Raw genomic sequence first — 21,351 nt, forward strand, 5'->3', positions numbered from 1 at the left:
TTACTTTTAAATATTTATCAAGAAGATTGGTGATCTCCATTTCATTTATCCCTCTTTCTGATGTCTTATCCTGTAGTTTTGTTTGTAACATATTCTCTGCCTTCTAATTTTGTCAGGGTTTCTGTGTTTCTTTGAATTAGATGGATCTGTTATGCTTCATAGTCTAGAGAGTAATGGCTTTCTGAAGAAAGTGTCTGATGATGCCCAGAAGCTCAGGACTCTTTACTCTCCAGTGCCTGGTTCTCCTTTGCTGTGGAGCCCCAGTTGCTGTTGGTGAGCAATGGGTAATGTCACTGTTATGTCTGTCTGCTGGCAGTGGCTTATTTCAGTTTTCTGAGGCCCTGGAGTTTGCCTCAGCTGGCACTTTGTGATCAGAGCAGTGGTTTCTGCTGGGATCATTGTGGGTGGGGCTGCCCTCTGCCTGCCCTGCAGTGATGACAGGGCTGCTGGGTTAACAGGGTGGGCAGGGCGGCTGCACAGTGTGTTGCACAATGGCAGGGTGCATGGGTTCATGGCAGTGGCAAGTCACCCCATTGCAGAGTGTGCAGGCACTCAGCAGCAGGGGCAAGTTGTGTGCTGGGAGAGGAATGTGCATGCAGAGGCAGCGAGTCATGCAGTGGAAGGGTGCTCTAGCACATATAAGTGGAGGTGTGATGAATCACAAGGGCAATAGAGAGAGTGCTGCAACAGAGCACAGCTGCTACATCGAATTGCCAGTGACCCCCAGCAGCAGTGAGGTGCTCAGTACTGGGCTTGGCCACCAGTGGGGAGGGAGCAGGCTCTTGCAGGTGCCTCCCCAGCTGGTCTGACACAGTGCCATGAAAGCTGGGAGAGTCTGCCTCTACATACCAGGCAGAGAATTCCAATGCTGTTAGACCAAGCACTCTGTTGCGTCTGCAGTCACAGAGAATTGCCATGGGGTGAGCCACCAGCAAGGGGCACGGAGCATCTCGGGCTCCTGAGAGTGGCCGACCTGTTGGGCCAAGTGCGAGCCGGGGTGGTATCATCCACCTGCCCTTTCTCCTGCAGAGATAGCTCTGTCCAACCCTTGCCCCTCTGTCTCCCCTCCCACTGTTGGCAAGTCTTTCAAACTGCTGCCTCTGTGTTTGGTCTCAGGATCAGCAAACTATGCCTGTCCTCCGCAGGTGGCTGGTGTCTCACCCTCTCAGAGTGCTCCAACTGTCCCTTGTGTACAGTCCTACTAATCACTAGAACCCAACACAATGTGGATTCGTGTTCCCAGAGCAGATATATAGGGCCAGGTGTCCAGAGTTCCTGGACACCTATCCCCTCCCACTACATTCCTCTCCCTCCTGCCTATAGGCTGGGATGGAAAAAGGGCTTGGGTCTCACTCAGTCACAGCTCTGCCACTTTACCCTTTTCTGTGTGGTCTTTTCTTCTTTCTCAGGTGTAGGGGATCTGTTCTGCAGTCTTCAGTTCATTTTCAGGTTTAGTTGTATTTGCTGTAGTTGCTTCCTTGGTGTGTGTGGGAGGAGGTTTCTGCCTTGCCTTCCTACTCTTGTCATTTTTTTCCACTTCCTGTGATCAATGGATTTTCAATAAATGTGTCAAAACAATTCAATGAAGAAAAGAACAGTGTTTTCATGAAGTTGTCCTAAGACAAGTAGATATCTATATATAAAAAAATTAATTGGACCTCTACCTCGTGTCATAAAAATTCAAAATGGATCATAGTTCTAAGTATAAGAGCTAGGCCTGAGAACTCTTAGCAGAAAACATAGGAGTAAATATTTGAGACTATAAGTTATGCAATGTTTTCTTAGATGTGACATCAAAGCATAGGAAATGAAAGATAAAACAGATTAATTAGATTTAATCAAAATGAAAACCTTTTGTGCTTCAAAGGACACCATGCAGGAAGTTAAAAGACAATCCACAGGATGGGAGAAAATGCTTCCAAATCATAGATCTGATAAGGAATATATAAAGGTCTCTTACAAATCAATGATAAAAAGACAAATAATCTAATTTAAAATGGGCAAATGCTTTGAATAGACATTTTTCTCAAGAAAATATACAGTCATTGTGCCCATGGAAATATGTTCTATACCATTACCCATAATGGAAATGCAGATCATGCTACAGTGGGATACCACTTCACATTTACTAGGATAGATCATCTAAAAAGACAGATAATAACAAATCCTGGTGAGAATGGGAAGAAATTGGAACTTCATACATTGTTGGTGGAAATGTAAAATGGTACAGCCACTTTGAAAAACTTTTGGAAATTCTTCAAAATGTTAAGCATAGAGTTTCAATGTGACTTAGCAGTTCCACTCCTAGGTATATGCTCCAAAAAACTGTAACATATTGCAACAATAATATTTGCACAAATGTTTATGGCAGCATTATTCATAATAGCCAAAAATGTAAACAACCTAAATATTCATCAGCCAATGAATGGATGAACAATGGATGAATAAATGGAGAATTATTAGGATATAGAAAGAAATGGAGCACTGATATATGCTGTAACGTGGATGAACCTTCAAAACATTTATGTTAAGTGAAAGAAGCTAGTCACAAAAGACCACATATTGTGTGATTCCATTTATATGAAATGTACACAATAGCCAAATCCATAGAGACAGAAGGTAGATTAGTCGTTGCCAGTAACTGGGTGGGGGAGGATGATGGTGGATGGGAATATGTTGTGTTTGCTAATGTACAGGGTTCCTTTTTGGGATGATGAGGATATTCTAAAATTAGTGGTGATGGTTGCACAACAGTGAATATTAAATACAACTGAATTGTACATTTTAAAGGGGTAAATTTTGTGGCATGTGAATATCAGTAAATACCAGTAAAACTGGTAACCAAAAAGGGTAATTGTTTCCATTTAAAGACAAAGCACTCTGTGGTGGAAGAAGTCCACTGTAATGAAACTTCCTCAGGTAGATGGCTGGTACCCCATGGAAATAGTGCCATATTAAGGGCTCAACATTGGCCTCTGCTGTTGGCAGGTTCTGTATTCAGCTGTAACAGTAGTCAGATCTGTTTGGTAAGGGGAGTCAATAATGTTGAACTCTTGCATAGCTCTATTCCTACTTTCATGGACACTTTATACATGGACTCATTGAGCAAACTCTGGGATTGCTGGGAGACAAGGCTGAATGAGACCTACAGAGATTGGTCTTTTTTCTTTTCTCCCAGTTATTCTGAGTACCTACTGCAGTGGATGACCCCAGTGGGTACCCTCACTATCTGAACAGATATGGGCTATTTGGAAAGGAATGTGGCCTGATAGCCTTTAGATCTCAAGATATTTGCAATGGTTAGAAACAGACAGAAACTTGGTTAGGGCATCCACCACGAGGGAGCCCTGTGCCCCTGTTTCTTTGTGACCATCTAGACTTCTGTAAGCTAGTGCCTGAACACTGCAGAGGATGAGCCTGATTTCTTTTATGCTGCCTGTTCAGAATAACCTCCACTGACAAATAATATTTTCCCAAGAGCCTGGGAAAACTGGTTAGCATAGGGTTTTCTTTCTCCTGGGTCCTGAACCCTAAACTTCTCTGGGGTTGTATGGGCAAGGCCCTCCTTGAAAAAGTGATTGAGAGATAACCAGACTTCCATACAGACAGGGAGGGGGCCCAGAGGACCAAGCTCTGAGCAATTCTGATCCTCTACCAATGAGTAACAATCAGGATGCTATGACCTTGAAGAATAATCAGGAGTCATAAATAGTCCAGAAAATGAAATCACAAAGCCAGAAAAAAAAATTAACTGAGGGCACAGGCTGGCTCAACCATTTTGAGAGCTGGTCACAGAAAAGAGCTTTGAATTTTATTTCTTATAAGTATTAGTAAAATTGGACAGAGGGAATGCACGGCATTAGGTGTTCAGTCAAGGAAAACACAAATATTCTTTGTAGCAGGGCACTTAGTTGCAAACCACAGAAATGAACACAGGCTAATTTAAGCAGAATGTACTAAAGGGTACTGGTTAGTCTTGGGATGGAGATGGGGCTAGGAGAAAAGGAGGATAAGGCTTAAAATTCCTACAGTTAGGAACATCCAAAATTACACTTGAAAAAAAACCACACTTGAGAATCAATCCAATTTCAGTCCTTATAGTTTGATTTTTCCAGAATGTCTTAGAAATGGAAGCATACTAGAATGTAGCTTTTAGTTTCGCTTGTTTCACTTAGCCTAATGAATTTGAGTCGTTCTTGTTTTTGCATGCACCAGTAGTTTTTTCCTGTTTATCCATTCACCATTTGGGAGACATTTGGTTTGTTTCCAGATTGAAACTATTATGAATAAAACTACTAAAATCTTCATTCCTATTATGTAAATAAATACCTAGGAGTGGGATTATTGGCTTCTATGGTAAGTGTGTGCTGCCAAATCACTTGAATGTGGTCATGCCATTTTGTATTCCCACCAACGAGAGTTCCAGTTGTTCTGCATACTTGCTAGGACATTTAAAAAAAATTTTTTTATTAAGGTATTATTTATATGCCCTCTTATGAAAGTTTCACATGGAAAAAACAATGTGGTTGCTACATTTACCCATATTATAAAGTCCCCACCCATACCCCAATGCAGTCACTGTCCATCAGTGCAGCAAGATGCCACAGATCCACTATTTGCCTTCTCTGCGCTACACTGTTCTCCCTGTGATCCCCCACACCATGTGTACTAAACATAATACCCCTCAATACCCATTACCCTCCCTCCCCACCCATCCTCCTACACCCCTCTCCTTTGGTAACCACTAGTTCCTTCTTGGAGTCTCTGAGTCTGCTGCTATTTTGTTCCTTCAGTTTTGCTTCATTGTTATACTCTACAAATGAGGGAAATCATTTGGCACTTGTCTTTCTCTGCCTGGGTTATTTCATTGAACATAATATCCTCCAGCTCCATCCATGTTGTTGCAAATGGTAGGATTTGTTTCTTTCTTATGACCGAATAGTATTCCACTGTGTATATGTAACACATCTTCTTTATCCATTCATCTACTGATGGACACTTAGGTTGCTTCCATATCTTGGCTATTGTAAAAAGTGCTGTGATAAACATAGAGGTGCATGTGCCTTTTTGAATCTGAGAAGTTGTATTCTTTGGGTAAATTCCAAGGAGTGGGATTCCTGGGTCAAATGGTATTTCTATTTTTAGTTTTTTGAGCAACCTCCATATTGCTTTCCACAATGGTTGAACTAGCTTACATTCCCACCAGCAGTGTGGGAGGGTTCCCCTTTGTCCGCATCCTCACCAGCATTTGTTGTTCTTAGTCTTTTTGATGCTGGCCATCCTTACTGGTGTGAGGTGAAATCTCATTGTGGTGTTAATTTGCATTTCCCTGATGATTAGTGATATGGAACATCTTTTCATGTGTCTGTTTGCTATCTGAATTTCTTCTTTGGAGAACTGTCTCTTCATATCATCTGCCCATTTGTTAATTGGGTTATTTACTTTTTGGGTGTTGAGGCGTGTAAGTTCTTTATATATTTTGGATGTTAACCCCTTGTTGGATATGTCATTTACAAATATATGCTCCCATACTGTAGGATGTTTTTTTGTTCTGTTGATGGTGTCCTTTGCCATACAGAAACTTTTTAGTTTGATGTAGTCTCATGAGTTCATTTTTAATTTTGTTTCCCTTGCTCAAGGAGATGTGTTCAGGAAGAAGTTGCTCATGCTTATATTCAGGAGGTTTTTGCCTATGTTGTCTTCTAAGAGTTTTGTGGTTTCATGACTTACATTCCGGTCTTTGATCCATTTCGAGTTTACTTTTGGGTATGGAGTTAAACAATAATCCAGTTTCATTCTCTTGCATGTAGATGTCCACTTTTGCCAACACCAGCTGTTGAAGAGGCTGTCATTTCCCCATTGTATGTCCATGGTTCCTTTATTGTATATTAATTGACCATATATGGTTGGGTTTATATCAGGGCTCTCTAGTCTGTTCCATTGGTCTATGGGTCTGTTTTTGTGCCAGTACCAAATTGTCTTGATTACTGTGGCTTTGTAGTAGAGCTTGAAGTTGGGGAGCATAATCCCCCCAGCTTTATTCTTCCTTCTCAGGGTTGCTTTGGCTATTCGGTGTCTTTTGTGGTTCCATATTAATTTTGGAATGATTTTCTCTAGTTCGTTGAAGAATGCTGTTGGTACTTTGATAGGAATCAAATAGAGGCTTTGACCTTTGGGGGATTATTGAGAATCAGAGGGACTTTGTCACCATGAGAACCCCATCGTATCAATATTATATTAATATATTAACACTGTTGAGTCTTCTAATCTGTTGAGTCTTCAAAACATTGAATCTGTAGATTGCTTTAGGCAGGATGGCCATTTTGACAATATTAATTCTTCCTATTCATGAGCACAGGATGTGTTTCCATTTATTGATATCTTTAATTTCTCTCATGAGTGTCTTGCAGTTTTCAAGGTATAGGTCTTTCACTTCCTTGGTGAGGTTTATTCCTGCTAGGACTTTTTAATAGCAGTTGTTTTTGTTTTTGTTTTAACCACTCCAATAGATGTGTAGTTGTATCTCATTATGGTATTTTCATTTCTCTGGTTAATGATGTTGAACAACTACAAACTATTCCCTATTTTTTCCTATCTTTAAATAAAGTTTTTATAACTTTAGGTTTTATATTTTGATCTATGAACTATTTTTAATTCATATTTTGTATATGGTGCGAGGTAAGGGTACTTTTCTGTATATGCATGTTTGGTATAGACTGAATGTTTGTGTAACCCCAAAATTCCTAGGTTAAATTCTATGCTTTTGGAGGTGGATCCTTGAAGAGGTGATTATGTCATGTGAGTGGAGCCCTCATGAATGGGATTATTTTCACTGTAAGAGACCCAGAGAGTTCCCTTGCCCCTTCTGCCATGTGAAGACATGTTTATGAACCAGGTATCAGGCCTCTCTCATTAGACACAGAATCTGCTAGCATCTTGGACTTCCGAACTCCAGAACTGGGAGAAATAAATGTTTGTTGTTAAGCCACCCAGTCTATGGTATTTTTGTTATAGCACCCTAAACTAAGACAACATCCAATTGTTCCAGCATTGTTTGTTGAAAAGTATACCTTTCTCCATTTAATTACTTTGGGATCTTTTTATGAGTGGGCCACATTCTTGTTGGCTGATTTTTGGACTGTCTGGTCTTTTCCATTGATCTATTTGTCTATCCTTATGCCAATACTACAGTCTTGATTACTGTAGCTTTATAGTTTTGAAATCAGTGAGTTCTCCAACTCTATTCTTCATTTTCAGAATATTTTGACAATTCTATGTCCTTTGCTTTTCCATGTAACTTAGAATCCCAGTTTGCTGGGATTTCTATTGGGACAGCATTCAGAAAGATCAATTTTGGAGAGTTTTATCATATTATCACTATTAAATTATTATATTAATACTGTTGAGACTTTTAATCCATGAACAGTGTATCTCTACAAATTCAGGGCTCCTGATTCAATCATAATTTATTAAGTATATGTGTCAAGTACAGTGTAAAGGAAATCAAGATAAGAACAAGTCTTTGTTTTGAGAAAGGAACATACTGGTAGGTTAAATAAAAATGCCTAACATTGAGTTTTTAATATTTTTAAGAGCACTATTACTCTTTTCAGTTGGAATTGGTTTGGACTGGGATGGAATATTTTCAGCTTGAAACTCAGTTGTGTAACCCTCTGTGGTTATGTGTGGATAAGTCCCTTGATTTTGTATAGTACGCTGCCAGAGACTTTTTAGAGAAAAAATTCAGATGTGGTTTCCCTTGGGTACTGTGGTGTGGTATGCAGTTCAAATCACCAACACTGTCTGGTCCATTGTCTCAGGACACAGCCCCCAGTAGACCCAAGATCTCTGAGTCCTATGAAGAGAAAGTATAAGCAAATATAAAAAGAACTAAAAGTGTTAATGACCACTTTGCTAAAAGCTGTGTAATACAGTGGGTCCCGAGAAGCCCTGGGGCAGTACCACCTGTGTAGGTCCAACTCTAGTTGTGATAGGGGCTTTATCCACACTCTTATGGCATCAAATATGGGCTTTGACCTTTGGGGGATTATTGACAATCAGAAGGGCTTTGTCACTACAATCCCATCGTTATCAATAGCTGTAGGCAGAGGGTACAGGCACAGGAGTACCTAGCAGATATGGTAGTATCCAGAGAAGGGTGGCACTCTTCTCAGTTGCTTGGATTTGTTCCTGGGCACAGGTGAGACTTACCTTCAGCCCTCCTGAGTGTCTGACAGGGTCTAGGGTCTTATGACAAAGGAGCCAGCCCATCATAGCTCGAATACAATTTCATCTGATCCACTCAGCAATGTGTGAGGCAAGTTTTTTCCCTCCATAGATGGCAAGACTGACCCTTACAGCATTGGATCTGTTGTTATACTGCCAGGTTGATTCCTCTTTGAGTCCCACAGGTAATGTGAGTCTTACCTATAATTGAACATTCTGACAACAGGTATTTTAAATGCCTTCATTGCCCTCATAAGCACTGAATAGTTCAATCATGTATCATGTATTGTTTTTTGGTTTTAGTTATTATTATGACAAACATAATCTATAACATTTAGTAAAAAGTATAGATGAGTGAGCAGATAAAAACAAAAATCACACATGGTGGGAGCCATAGGACAGCAGAGGATGCAGAGGGGCAGCTGACATGGTTATAACTATGTGAACACGTGGGGATGAGCACGCCTGCAGAGGAATGGCATGGAGGTGCCTACTCATCAGGTGATTGGACTCAGTTTTGAGTACTTCTCTTTGGCTACCATGCAGGAAAAAAATATGACCAATTTTTAGTGGACATATTTTCAGAGTTTTCTCTGTGCACAAATGTGTTATGCAAACACATTATATTTTTACAAAAATGGGCTGATACTGTATATGTGGTTCTGAAAACTGGTCTTTTCTTTATTATTATTTTCCGGTGTACCATGAACATCTCTTCCATGCACATGGGTGAAAATCCCCCACTGAAAGGCAGAGAGCACTGTAGTTGGATCAAAAGGTTGTTGCTGGTAACAAGAGTGACGTCTATCACCTTAAGGTTTAGCACATAGAGCCTGGCAAGTCCCTGCCAGGGAAAGCAGAGTCAGCAATATTCTCATCAGAGAAATCAGAATTGAAGGCCCAGTCATTAAACATATGGGGTATCATGTAAACCCCTTTGACCCCTACCTCCGCCCCTTATTTCCCTGACTCCCCGTTGGCCCCTTGGGGTGAATGGATCCTGTACATCTCTTTGCATCCAGTGCAAACCGCCCATTTTCTGTTTTTTCCTTAGCTCTTCCTGAGCCCTTGACACATCTCTGCATTCTCTCATCATCTCCTCACTGCCCAGATGTCTTTCCTGGAAATCCTCCTGATAGTCCTTGGGGGAATCGTCCGTGCCCCTGTCCGTTTTTCTTTTGGTTTTCCGGGGCACATAATCTTCAGCCGGGCGCTTTTTGGTGGCTCGCGGCCCACTCGTGGGCTTTGCCTCCCCACGAGGTTCTCCCTCATCTCCGGCCTTTCCCTGCTTTTCATGCTCCTCCTCATCTTCTGGCTGTCCCTCGTTCTGGAGCTTTCTCGCGTGCCCTGGCTTCCTCCCCACTTCCAGCCTTTCTTCCTCATCTGAACTTCCGTCACCTTCAGCCTCTACTTCACCTTCAGGCTTTCCCTGGCTCTCCAGCTTTCCTTCGTTGTCACTGTAGAGGTTTTCCATGTTGAGATTTCCCCTTCCTTTTCCTGTCCTGAAGGATAGACTGGGGGAGACAAAGAGGAGACAAGGGAGGCGGGTGTGGGAGTGGACTGCAGGTCCGGGTAGTACCCCCATCTCCCCTCATGCCAAGGTGCCCCTGACTTGGCCTGGCCTCTAAGTGGGCCTTCCACCCACCCTTTCCCCCACCATCCCTCCTACCACAAGAGCCAACCACTTCCCTGGCAGGCCCTGCCACTGTCTGTACCATCCTTCATTGTGGTGATGTGTGTGTGTGTGCGTTTGTGCGTGTGCGTATGCAATACATGTGGTGGCCAGACGGGCAGTAGGACCTTCAAATTCTTCCCAAGCCGTGATGCCCCCTTTCACTGACCTGCAGGAATTCTGGACAGGTTCCTCCTCCTGTTCTAGCCTTGCAGAGTGCTAGGAACTGACATGCAGACCTGCAGACAGACGGGCAGGGGCTGCGAGCCCAGCAGACTGACGTCCCCTTTCCTGAGCACGGGCCCTCCTTGTCCGCGGCTCCTTCTCCCGAATCCCAGGCGCCATTACTTTCCAGGCCCTGGGCGCTAGACCAGGTTGCATTCCAAACTGGTTGGGTCTCTGTGTCCCCCCAACCCTGCGGGCAACCCGCCCCCACCCCCATTTGCGCGGAGGTCACCGACTCCTCGGGGTGCGGAGCACGAGAGGGGCTTATTTCCAGGCTGTCTACATTTCACTGTCGCACTGCAGGCTCCCGCCCCACCCCCGCTCATTTCAAGTTCGCGAAAGGATGGAGGGCGCAGAAGAGGGGGGTCGAGGTGGCGGCCCACCCCCACCTGCCCGCGTCCCCCTCCTCACCAGCCTCGGGGACCCCGGATCCCGCGCCGCCGCCCCGGGCCCCTACCCGCACCCACCCCACCCCCGTCCCTGCCCCTGCCCCTGCCCCGGGCCGTCGGCAGCACCCACCTCCACACTGATCTGCGGGGCCGCGGCAGCCTGCACCTCCTCGGGCTCGTCGAAGCCCGCTCGCCGCTCACCCACCGCCCGAGCAGCTCAGGGAGCTGGTACCGCGCGGGAGACGGGAGCGGACGGCGCACCGACCGGACCGCAGGGCGGGCGGGCGCGGGGGCTGTTGCCCACGTCGGCGCCCGGCCGGTCACGTGAGCGCCGCGTCACCCGAGCTCGCCCCGCCCCACCCCCTCACCCCCATTCCCGAGGGACCTGGCAGCCGCGGACGGGTGGCAAAGGGCAAGTCACCGAGAGCGGGAGCGGGGTGGCTTCCCGACCGCAGGTGCTTTACCCGCCTCTCTGCTCCGCTCACAGCATCCCTCCGAGATGCCCAGGATCGCCTGTGTGGTCACAGGGAGGGTACCCGACTTCCCCAAGAGCCCTCAGCCTGAGCCCCACAGCCCTCTTTCAAGACCGGCTCAGTGTGAATCCAGAGCCGGGGTGGTAGTGCCCGCCAGGAAGCTGCCTTGCCTCCTTTAAGTGGTGTGGCTGGGCCTCCCCTCTTCCCAGTCCACTTGTTTTCTCTCCCTGGGTCACATCTGTTCATTTCCTGCTAAGCATAGAGGATTCACAAATCTACTTGTCCAGGCTCTTCCATTCCCTGAGCCTCAGACCTGTTTTTTTTTTCCACCAGCAATATAGGACAGCGGTTGTTTCCCCACACCCTTTCCAACATAATGTGTGACATATACTTCTAAATTCTCACTAGTATGGTAGGTGAATAGTATCTCAATAGCATTTTATTTTGCCTTCCTGGTTAATGACAATTTCAATATCATTGTGAATTGTTTAACATCTTTTCTACATTTTTCTATTGGGTTGTTGGTCCTTCCCTCATTTTTCAAGTGTTCTTTATTACAGTAACTATATTTGGCCTTCATCTGTTATATGTGTTGCAAATAGTCATTTCTAGTTTGTTATTTGCTTTTTTACTTTTTTATGTATTTCCACCATGCACTTTTTAAAAAATAGACTTATGAAACTTTTCTTTAATTGCATCTAGATTTTGATTAATAGTTAAGAACTCTTTTCCTATATGCAGTCAAAGAGGAATTCACACACGTTTTCTTTTAGAATACATATGGTTAACTGTATTTGTCTTAAGGGTATCTGTAGGTAAGGAATAAAAATTAAGAAATAAACCTGTGCCAGAGTTGAACCTCTGGCTAACTTGGCACTAGAATAACAAAAATCAAAGCCCAATCTTCATTAAAAGGGGTGGAGTTTCCTAAGAAACCATCACCCATATGGCACTGCAAACCTCAAATGTTTCACTTTTAGAGTACTTATAAACTGGAAATAAACTAGCCCTCACAGTCTTTTAGCTTGACTTTGCAACATTTAGGTGGACCAGTAAACAATCTTTGAACATAGATTATGATGGTACCAGAAGGGAAGCACCCTTATGGGCCTGACCAATACAAATAAAATCTCTTAAGATTCTATCATCCTTGCCTGAAAATACTTCAACAAACAATTGTTCATGTATAATGCCTCCACACAAAGATAACCAGAAACAGAAAGAAAAAAGACATCATAAGTAAGAAGCAACAGAGACAACAGGCAACACAAATAGATCCATTTGCTTTGAATTATTTGAGTTATCAGATAGAACTATTAAACCACAATGCTTAATGTAGTCAGATAAATAAAATCCAAACTTGAAAATTACAACAGGGAACTAGAAACCAGAAGTTAAAAAAAAAAAGAAATTCTAAAACTAAAAACTACTTAACTGAAATTAGAAACTCAATGGATGGTTTTAGTAGGTTAGATGCAATGCAAGACAGAATTAAAGAACTACAAATTATGTTCAGGAGAAGCTATCCTTTAGGCCACACAGGTAGTCAAAAAGATGGAAAATATAGATGGGAGGGTATGATAAAGTCTAACACATTTTACTTGGAGTTCCAGAAGGAGAAAAGAAATACAATTGTTCAGAAGCAACATTTGAAGATACAATGGCTAATGATTCTTCAGAACTGATGAAAGACATGCATAGATCCAAGAAGTCGAACAAATCCAAACAGGATAAATAAAAAGAAATGCATGCATAGATGCATAATAGTGAATCAAAGACAAAGAGAAAATCATAAAAGCAGTCAGAAGAAATAGAGTATGCCTTCCATGGAACAAAAGTGAGGCTGATTGCTGGCTTCTCAACAGCAACAATGGAAGCATGAAGATGGTGGAATGGTATCTTTAGTGTCTTGGAAGAAAATAAATGCCAACCAAGAAAATGATAACCAGCAGAAAGGCCCTTCAAAAATGAAGGTGAAATAAAGACCTACCCAAATAACAAAAACAGGAAGAGTTTGCTGTCAACAGGCATGAACCAAAGGAAGTACTAAATAGTACAGGGCATTTTTCAGATAACAGGAAAATTATCCCAGATAGAAGACCAGAGACGAAGAAGGGAATAAACAGCAATTACAAAGATGAGTATCTATTTAAATTTAAATCAATACTCTGTAAAACAATAACATTATCTTGTGAATTTATATTGACAGATAACATGTGAGTCAAGAGGGCTGGAGTAAAAGTATTTAAAGTTCTGGCATTATCTGGGAAGTCTGTAAAAGTATAAATTAGTATTAGCCTTTGATAAATCAACACTGTATGCTATACTTGCCAGGTAACCATTAAGGAAGAGTAAACAGGTATAAAACTTCTAAGCCAATAGAAGGGCAAAAATAAGAAAATAATCCTAAAGAAGAGAAAACTAACATAAATCAGATGGGACATAGAGAAGGAACTTGGTAGAATGGTTGACTTACATCCATTAGTATCAGTAAGTATATTAAATGTAAACCGTTTACACGAGGTAATTAAAACACAGATTTTGAGAGTAGAAAAAACCCAACTATATATTGTTTATAAGACTTATGAAATATACATAAAAACTGACAGTAAAAGTACAGAAAACATTGTAACATGAAAACACTAACCAACAGAAAACCATTATAGTTAAATTAATAACAAAATACACTTCAGAGAAAAATGATTAAAAGACATAAGTGTCACTTCATGGTATTTTAAAATTTGTATGCACTTATTAACCTCAAAATAAATAAATTTGACAGAACAAGTTAACACTGCAATCTCTAAAACTACAGAAATATTCAAAGTATTTAAAGGAAAAAATGCACCAACCTAAAATTCTATATCCAGCAGAATCATCCTTCAAAAATGAAGGATAAATAAAGACTTTCTCAGACAAACAAAAACTGATAGAATGAAGTACCAGCAAATCTTCCCTTCAAGAAATGTGGAAAGATTTTCTCCAGGCAGAATAAAAATGGTACAGGTCAGCTACTCAGATCTATATGTAAGGAAGTACATTAGAAATGGAATAAATAAAAATAAAATCCTTTTATCTTTTATTCTTAATTGATGTAAAACTTTAAAGTAATAATGACAGTGTATTGAGTGATTATAGATTATGGATAAATGAAATGATGAATACTCTAATAAGGTAGCTGAACTACACATAAGTGATGCGTAAGAGTATATTTGAAAGTGATCTTAGTTAAAATGTATATTATAAACTTGAGGGAAATCACTAAAAAATTGTTTAAAGAAATATAATTGATACACTAAGAGAGAAGACAAATGGAATCATGTAAAGACTCAGTTAAAACTAGAGAAGGCAGAAAAAGAAGTCTCTGGCAACAAATAGAAAACTTATAAACATGGTTGATATTGATCCAAATATATCAAAAATTGTTTTAAATATGAATGGTCTAAATATACCAATTAAAGAGAAATTGTCAAAGTGGGTAAAAAAACAATTACATGTTGTGTACAAGAAGCTCACTTTAAGTATAAAAACTGAGAGGCTAAAAGTAAAGCAATGGAAAAAGATATATACATCATTCTACACTAATTAAAAGAGGGCTGGACAAAAAAAGAAAGCTGGAGTAGCTATATAATTTCAGACAAAGCAGATTTCAGAACAAGGAAAATTATCAGAGATAAAAAGAGGCACTACATAATGATAAAGAGATCAATTCTGAAAAAAGTACACAATAATCCTAAACATATAAGCACCTAACAGAAATGTCAAAATATGAGACAAAAACTGATAGAACTGAAAGGAGAAACAGACAAATCCATTATTAGAGTTGCAGACTCCAATGTTCTCCAGTCAGTAATTGACAGATTTAAGCAGGCAGAATATCAATAAGGATATATAGTGCACCTGAACAACACTATCAACCAACTTGATCTGACATGTATAGAACATTCCATCCCCTATAAGAACACATTTTTTTTCAAGCTTACAGAGACCATTCACCAAGAAAGTCCATATTCTGGACCATAAAATGCACCTTAACAAATTTAAAAGGATAGAAATCATAAAAGTCTGCTCTCAGTGGAATTAAACTAGAAAACAGTAACAGAAAGATAAATGGAAAACCCAAAAATTTGGAAATTAAACAGCATACTTCTAAATAATACATGAGTCAAAGAATCCTCAATAAGAAAAATGTAAAAGTATTTTGAACTAAATGAAAATACAATATATCAAAATTTGAGGGATGTAGCAAAAACAGTGCTTAGAGGGAAGTTTCCATCTTAAATGCATATGAGAAAAGAAGAAAGATCTAGTATCAATAACCTGAATATTCTCCTTAGGAAATTAAAGAAGGAAGAGTCATTTAAGACTAGAGAAAGCATGTAGTAACCACAATGTTGCTCAGGTGAAACCTGAGCATAAGATTGTATATCAATGATACCTTAAAAAAAGACTAGAGCAAGCAGAACAAATTAAACAATTAGAGAAGAAATCAATGAAAGTGAAAGCAGGAAAACAATAGAGAAAAATCAATGAAAAAAAAAGCTGGTTCTTTAAAAAGATAAAATTGTTAAATCTCTTGCCAGAGTAACCAAGATTAAAAAAGAAAACCCAAGTTAAAATATCAGCAATAAAACTGGGGTTGTGTTAACACGACTGATCCCACAAACAGTAAGAAGATAATGAGAGACTACCACAAATAACTCTGCCTACAAATTTGGTTAACTTACATAAAAATCAATCAATTTCTTGAATAATACAAACTACTAAAACTCCTTACAAGGAGGAAAAGATAACCTGAATAGCTCTATATCTATTAAATAAATTGAATTAATAATTAATATCCTTCCCAAGATAGAAATCACTAGAACCAAATTCTACCAAACATTTAAGGATTACCAGTGATATTTACAAATCACCAGTGAATTCTACCAAACATTTAAGGAAGAAATAATACCAATTCTCCAATAATACCAACAATATATTCTATAAAATAGAAGTGAAGAGAACACTTGACACATTCTGTGAGGCCAGTATTACCCTAAGTTCAAAATCAGACAAAAGAGTATTACAAGAAAAGGAATTCTCTTTCATGAACAGGAATTACAGATGAATTACACCTCATGAACAGACATAAAATCCTGAAGAACATATTAGGAAACCAAATACAACAATGTATAAAAAATTATGCACCTAACAAGTGGTATTTACCTTACGTATGCATGGCTGATTCAGCATTTGAAAACCAATCAGTAGAATCCACAACATTAACACACTAAAGAAAAATCCTATGATCATATCATTTGATGCTTAAAAAGTATTTGAAAGAATCCAACATCCATTCACAATAAAAGCTCTCAAAACAGGATTAGAGGGGAACTTCTTCAATTTGATAAAGAATATTACAGGAAACCTACAACTAACATCATACTTAATGTTGAGAAAGTGGACACTTCATCCTAAGATTAGGAACAGGACACGGATGTCCTCTCACTGCTCTTATTAAAACATCATACTGGAAGCCCAAGATAGTGCAGTAACACAAAAATGGAAATAAAATGTATACAGATTGGAATGAAGGAAATAAAACTGTATTTGCAGATGACATGATTGTCTATGTAGAAAATGCCAAAGCACTGAGAAACTCCAGGCCAAATGATGTAAGATTAATATACAAAAATCAACTGCTTTCTTATATACCAGCAATGAACAATTGAAATTTGAAATTTGAAAACTCCATTTATAACAGCACTCCCAAATGCAGAATATGGCATAAGAAGCTCAGTGTATTACAAATGTATGAAATAACCTCACTGAAAGGGATGAGGGAATAAGATGCTGACATAGTAACTTTGGAAATGAGCAGTCTGTAAAACTAAAGGCAAAATTTTTTCTCTATGTAAATACATAATCAAGATATAAATATATACACAAAGATGCATACACACACACACATGGGGTATTATATACCCATATATATCCTTGCTCTTGTCAACTGAGCAAGCAATATCCCAATAGTAATGGGATTTAGCACCCAGATCTTGATTTGTAATACTATTCTCCAACTAAAGGTACCAAGGCTCCTTGGAGAAATGGCTGATTCTATTACTTGGACAGAAAACGTGTTAAGATAACTACAGCATCTTGTAGTGCCAGAAAGTGCTAAACACACACACACACACACACAAATGATGAGTCTATGTCAAATAGATACAGGGGCCAACTGAAAAATCTCCCAAAGGCCAAAGTTGGAATAATGGGAGCAAAGAAAATAGATATGAAGTAGTATTAGACTATAATCCAAAGTATAAAATAAATATAATGTGTATACTAATATAAATGGAACACATTATTAAATGGGGGGGAAGTCTAATATCCTGTGCAGAATTCCAAAAAATCTGTAGATATTCTGCCCTCAAGGCAGTGGAACATACACTATTCCCTGAGTGTGGACTGTGCAGAATGACTTTCTTCCACAGACTACAGTATGGAAAGGGAGATTTACATGGAAAATCTTGAAACACTACCTCAGCCAGGTAACCAAAGTTAACATCAACAGTGATAAGTAATGCTGATAGTATGTATCCTTTACATGATGTGATAAGAATGACAGTTTACCTCTGTGGTCCTCTTCCTGAAAGCATTTAATGCCTGTGTAATAAGAAAAAAAAATCAAGCAAACCAAAATTGTGGGACATTATATAAAACACCTGATCAGTACTTCTCAAAAGTGTCAAGGGCATCAAAAACAGGGCATGTCTGAGAGACTGTCATTGCCAAGAGAAGCCTAAGGAAACATGAGATTAAATGTAAGGTGGTGACCTGGATGGGACCCTGGAAGAGAAAAAATGACATTAGAGAAAAACTGAGGAAATCTGAATCAAGTATGTACTTTGGTAAATAATATTATTGATATTGGTTCACTGTAACAAATGCACCATCCTAATGTAAAATATTAATTATAGGGGAATTTGGGTATGGGGTATATAGAAACTCTGAACTACTGTTGCATTAATTCTGTAAATCTACAACTGTCCTAAAATGAGTTTATTTAAAAAAACACTGTAAGCAAATAAAAGGCTAATGAAGAGCCAGGAAAAAAGAATCCCATAGGTAGATGAGTCTGTTGAAACGGTAAGGCGGGGCTTAACAAGAATTTCCTGGGAGACAACTTCTAAGAAAAACATGTCAGCAGACAAGAGATTAACGGGTGAGAATAACGCAGCTTCTGGTCACTCAGATTTTTCTCCTGGCTCAATCTCTAGTCTTAAAGCCATTGGAGATGGCTGTATGCAAAAACACACACAAACCAAGAAAAAGTGTTTTGTAAGAACTTTATAAAACATAAAGGCCCAAGTGACAATTGGGTACTACCCATTTGAGTTAGGGAAACTCTACTGTGGGTATTCTCCACCCTTCTGTTGATACCGTGTTGCTTTAGTCCCTCATGGCCTCCACCCAGCAGTAGCAGAGGGGTTCTTAGGAAGGTGTAGGGCCCATTAAGAGGCACAGTGTCCATCAGACATGGTATTACCAGGGGAGAGTGGCACCCACCTTTCAGCTATCTGGACTTATTCCTAGACACATGTGAGACCTCCCTCAGCCCTCCCCAAACATCTGACAGGGTTCTCGTCTGCAAGTGCAGGGGAGAGGGTGGGAGCCAGCCCAGCACACCTCACATACTCAGTACCTCATACCTTCTCCACTGCCCTGGAAGGCAAATTTTATCCCTGCGTCCCAGATGACAAGACTGTCCCTTACAGCAATGGATCTGTAATAACTTCCGGGTTGACTTCTCCAGCTTTGAGTCCCCAAGGTAAAATTGAGTTTTATGCATCATTTTATATCCTGATGCCAAGAATTTAAAATGTCTCCACAGCCTTTATAAATTCACTGAACAGTTCTTTTGGTTGCTTGATATATAATCTTTTCCTATTTTTATCTTTCAATGTTCTTACGAAAAATGGAATCTGTTTTTTAGGAGAAAACATATGATGAAAAAAGAACAGAAAAAATCACCCACACATAACCACTATTAATCTTTTCATGGACACAGCTTTCCGAGTCTTTTCTGTACACAGATCACAAGGTAACTATCTTTGTAGTTTTATAAAACGGACTGATGCCATCTATATGATTCTGCAAACCGTTTTCTTTTTAATTTTACAATGCACCATAAATATTTTGCCATGCAATAGATGAAAATATGCTAGTGAAACTTTTAAGAGGGCTGCAGCTGGGTAATAAAATAGTGACACCTAAAGTGAAGTATTAGTATAAGGTCACGGCACAGTGCCTGGCAAATGCCTCAGAGGGGCACTACACAAAAGGAATGTCTTCAAAGCCCCTTTGTGGGGCCCTGCAGCCACCCCTGAGTTCCCTGGGGCCCCTCGGGTAGAAGGGGTCCTGTAAACTTCTTTGCATCCACATAAACCCCCCCAATTTCTGTCTGGTTTTCTTCACCTCGTCCTCCACCCTAGCCATCTCATCAAACTCTCTTATCATCTCCTCATTGCTCAAATGCATATCATGTATGGCCTCCTTATATTCTTTGAGGCACTGAGTCAGGCCCTTGTTGGTTTTTCTTTTGGCTGTCCTGGGTACATCACTCCCAGCTGGGCGCTTTGCTGCAGCCCTCGGTTCACTGGCCGGCTGCTCCTCTTCTTTTAGCTTTCCTTGGCTCTCTGCCTTTCCCTCGCTCACTAGCCTTCCTTTGTTTGCCTTTCCCTCATTGATTTGTTTTCCTTCTTTTGGCTTTTCCTTGCTCACTGGCTTTCCCTGGATCACTGACTTTCTCTGGATCACTGGCTTTTTCTCACTGTGTGGCTCTCCCTCATTCTCTGGCTTTCCTTCTTCTTTTAGGTTTGCTGCACTCTCTGGCTTTTCCTTCTCCTTTAGCACTTCCTCAGCTTCTGTATTTCCCATGTCATCTGTATTTCCCTCATTTTGTAACTTTTCCTTGTCTTCCTGGGTACAATCTACTTCTGGCTTTCCTGCATCCTGTGGCTGTTCTTTGTTTTCCACCTTTTCTTGGTTCTCAGGCATTCTTTCATTTTCATTGCAAAGTTTTTCCATGTTCAGATTTCCCCTCCTTTTCCTGTCATGGGGGATGGGGTTGGGTGGGGAGGAAGAGAAGACAAAAGAGGAGACCAGGGTGACTGAAGGCTTGGGAGTGGAATGCAGGTCCCACCTCCTCTCTGATCAGGGTTTCCCAGACCTGGACTGTACTCCAAAGTGTGCCTTCTGCCCACCATTTCCCCCATCATCCCTCCCACATACTTGAACCAACCAATTCTCTAACAGGCCCTGCCATTTTCTCTCTGTTCAGCGAGGCATGCTGTAGTGGAAATGTGTTGGTTGGTGGGCACCGGGGACCCAAATTCTGCCCAGCCCTTGCTTTCTACACTCCCCATTACTCTGGGTCCCTTACCAGCAACCCCTTTCCTTCACTGACCTGGGGTAATTCTGGACAGGGTCCTCCTCCTTTTCTAGCCTAGCCGTGCAGGGAACAACAGACACGCAGATCTGCAGACAGGAGATAGGGGCGGGGCTTTCGGTGGGGGCACCAGCACCGGGTCCCTGTCCTGATTCCCTGTCCCTCCTCATCCAACGTTTCCCGCACCCCCCAACTCCGCTCCGCACCCCAGCCGCCATTTCTTTTCACGCCCCAGGCACCAGACCAGCATGTTTTCCAAACTAATTTTGGACCTCCGCGCCCTTCTGCCCGGAGGCAACAAGCCTACCCACCTTCGAGGTCAATTTTGTTTTCTCATTTGCACGGAGCGGTGGAGAGGGTTTATTTCCATTGTCTCAGTGCTGAGTGCCTGACCCCCAGCTCACCATCTCCCGCTCCAAAATGGACGGAGGGCAGAAAGGAGGAGGTGTGGAGAAAGGGGACAAGGGTACTTGGGGTGTCCGCTTGCCCCACCCTCTGCTGCTGGCCGTTTGCTCCCCTTAGCCATTTTCTCACCGCCATCTCTTGCTACACTGGGCCAGCCTCCCTCTACCCGGACCCCCATTCCCAACCTTTGTGCTTTCCGTGTTCCTCCTCCCCGGTTCAGTGCTCTGCGGGCAGCAACGAAGGCCCTCACACTGACCTGAAAGAACCTGGGACAACAATTAGAGCTCACAGACAGCTCCCGGTCCGGCCGCAGGGAAAGAGCGCAACCGTGACGCGAACTGGTGCCCACTACTGCGCCCGGGAGGTCAGGTGGTCGCCACGTCAACCGATCTCGCCCCGCCCACTAGCCGGCCGGGGCCTGCCTACACACCACCTCTGTCCTGCAGTCCCCACTCACTTTTCTGGGCCCTTTCGCGCCCCTCCTTTTATTAAGTAGTTGGCGGAAGATTTTTAATGAAGAAACCGCAG

At 41.4% G+C, this 21,351-nt stretch overlaps 2 protein-coding genes across 10 annotated transcripts in view; both read right to left on the bottom strand.

The window, feature by feature from the left end:
* LOC108407670 (transcription elongation factor A protein-like 2) overlaps nucleotides 1-21,226 on the bottom strand; it is a 63,773-nt gene extending 42,547 nt beyond the window's left edge. For 4 of the 7 annotated variants that reach the window (XR_012127395.1, XR_012127397.1, XR_012127396.1 and 1 more), the window contains exons 1-3: nucleotides 21,080-21,226; nucleotides 20,437-20,507; nucleotides 10,643-20,079 (exon numbers count right to left, since the gene is read on the bottom strand). Coding sequence is in view for 3 of the 7 variants with exons in the window: in XM_017677187.3 (XP_017532676.1) it covers nucleotides 19,302-20,057 (756 nt within the window). In the remaining 4 variants the exon portion in view is untranslated. Of the gene's footprint in view, nucleotides 1-10,642; nucleotides 20,080-20,436; nucleotides 20,508-21,008 lie in introns of those variants that run through there. The other 3 variants (XM_017677187.3, XM_017677189.3, XM_017677190.3) reach the window with 3 other exon arrangements.
* On the bottom strand, nucleotides 8,882-10,782 carry LOC108407667 (transcription elongation factor A protein-like 3). 3 transcript variants are annotated; one of them, XM_037008528.2, is made up of 3 exons: nucleotides 10,643-10,782; nucleotides 10,068-10,263; nucleotides 8,882-9,740 (listed from the first exon to the last, which is right to left on the bottom strand). In XM_037008528.2, the coding sequence occupies exon 3, from the start codon at nucleotides 9,698-9,700 to the stop codon at nucleotides 9,134-9,136; it is 567 nt and encodes a 188-aa protein (XP_036864423.2). In that variant the 5' UTR covers nucleotides 9,701-9,740; nucleotides 10,068-10,263; nucleotides 10,643-10,782; the 3' UTR covers nucleotides 8,882-9,133. The 3 variants fall into 3 exon arrangements, with proteins under 3 accessions (XP_036864423.2, XP_036864425.2, XP_036864426.2); XM_037008530.2 differs by having other exon boundaries at nucleotides 10,068-10,137; nucleotides 10,643-10,780; XM_037008531.2 differs by lacking the exon at nucleotides 10,068-10,263 and having other exon boundaries at nucleotides 10,643-10,776.
* Nucleotides 21,227-21,351: the final 125 nt, after the last annotated feature.

This window comes from Manis javanica, chromosome X (genome assembly GCF_040802235.1).
Source record: "Manis javanica isolate MJ-LG chromosome X, MJ_LKY, whole genome shotgun sequence".
Taxonomy (NCBI): domain Eukaryota; kingdom Metazoa; phylum Chordata; class Mammalia; order Pholidota; family Manidae; genus Manis; species Manis javanica.

What these genes read in the sequence shown, in the direction of transcription:
- LOC108407667 (XM_037008528.2), bottom strand. Translation starts at nt 9,700, where the DNA reads ATGGAAAACCTCTACAGTGACAACGAAGGAAAGCTGGAGAGCCAGGGA.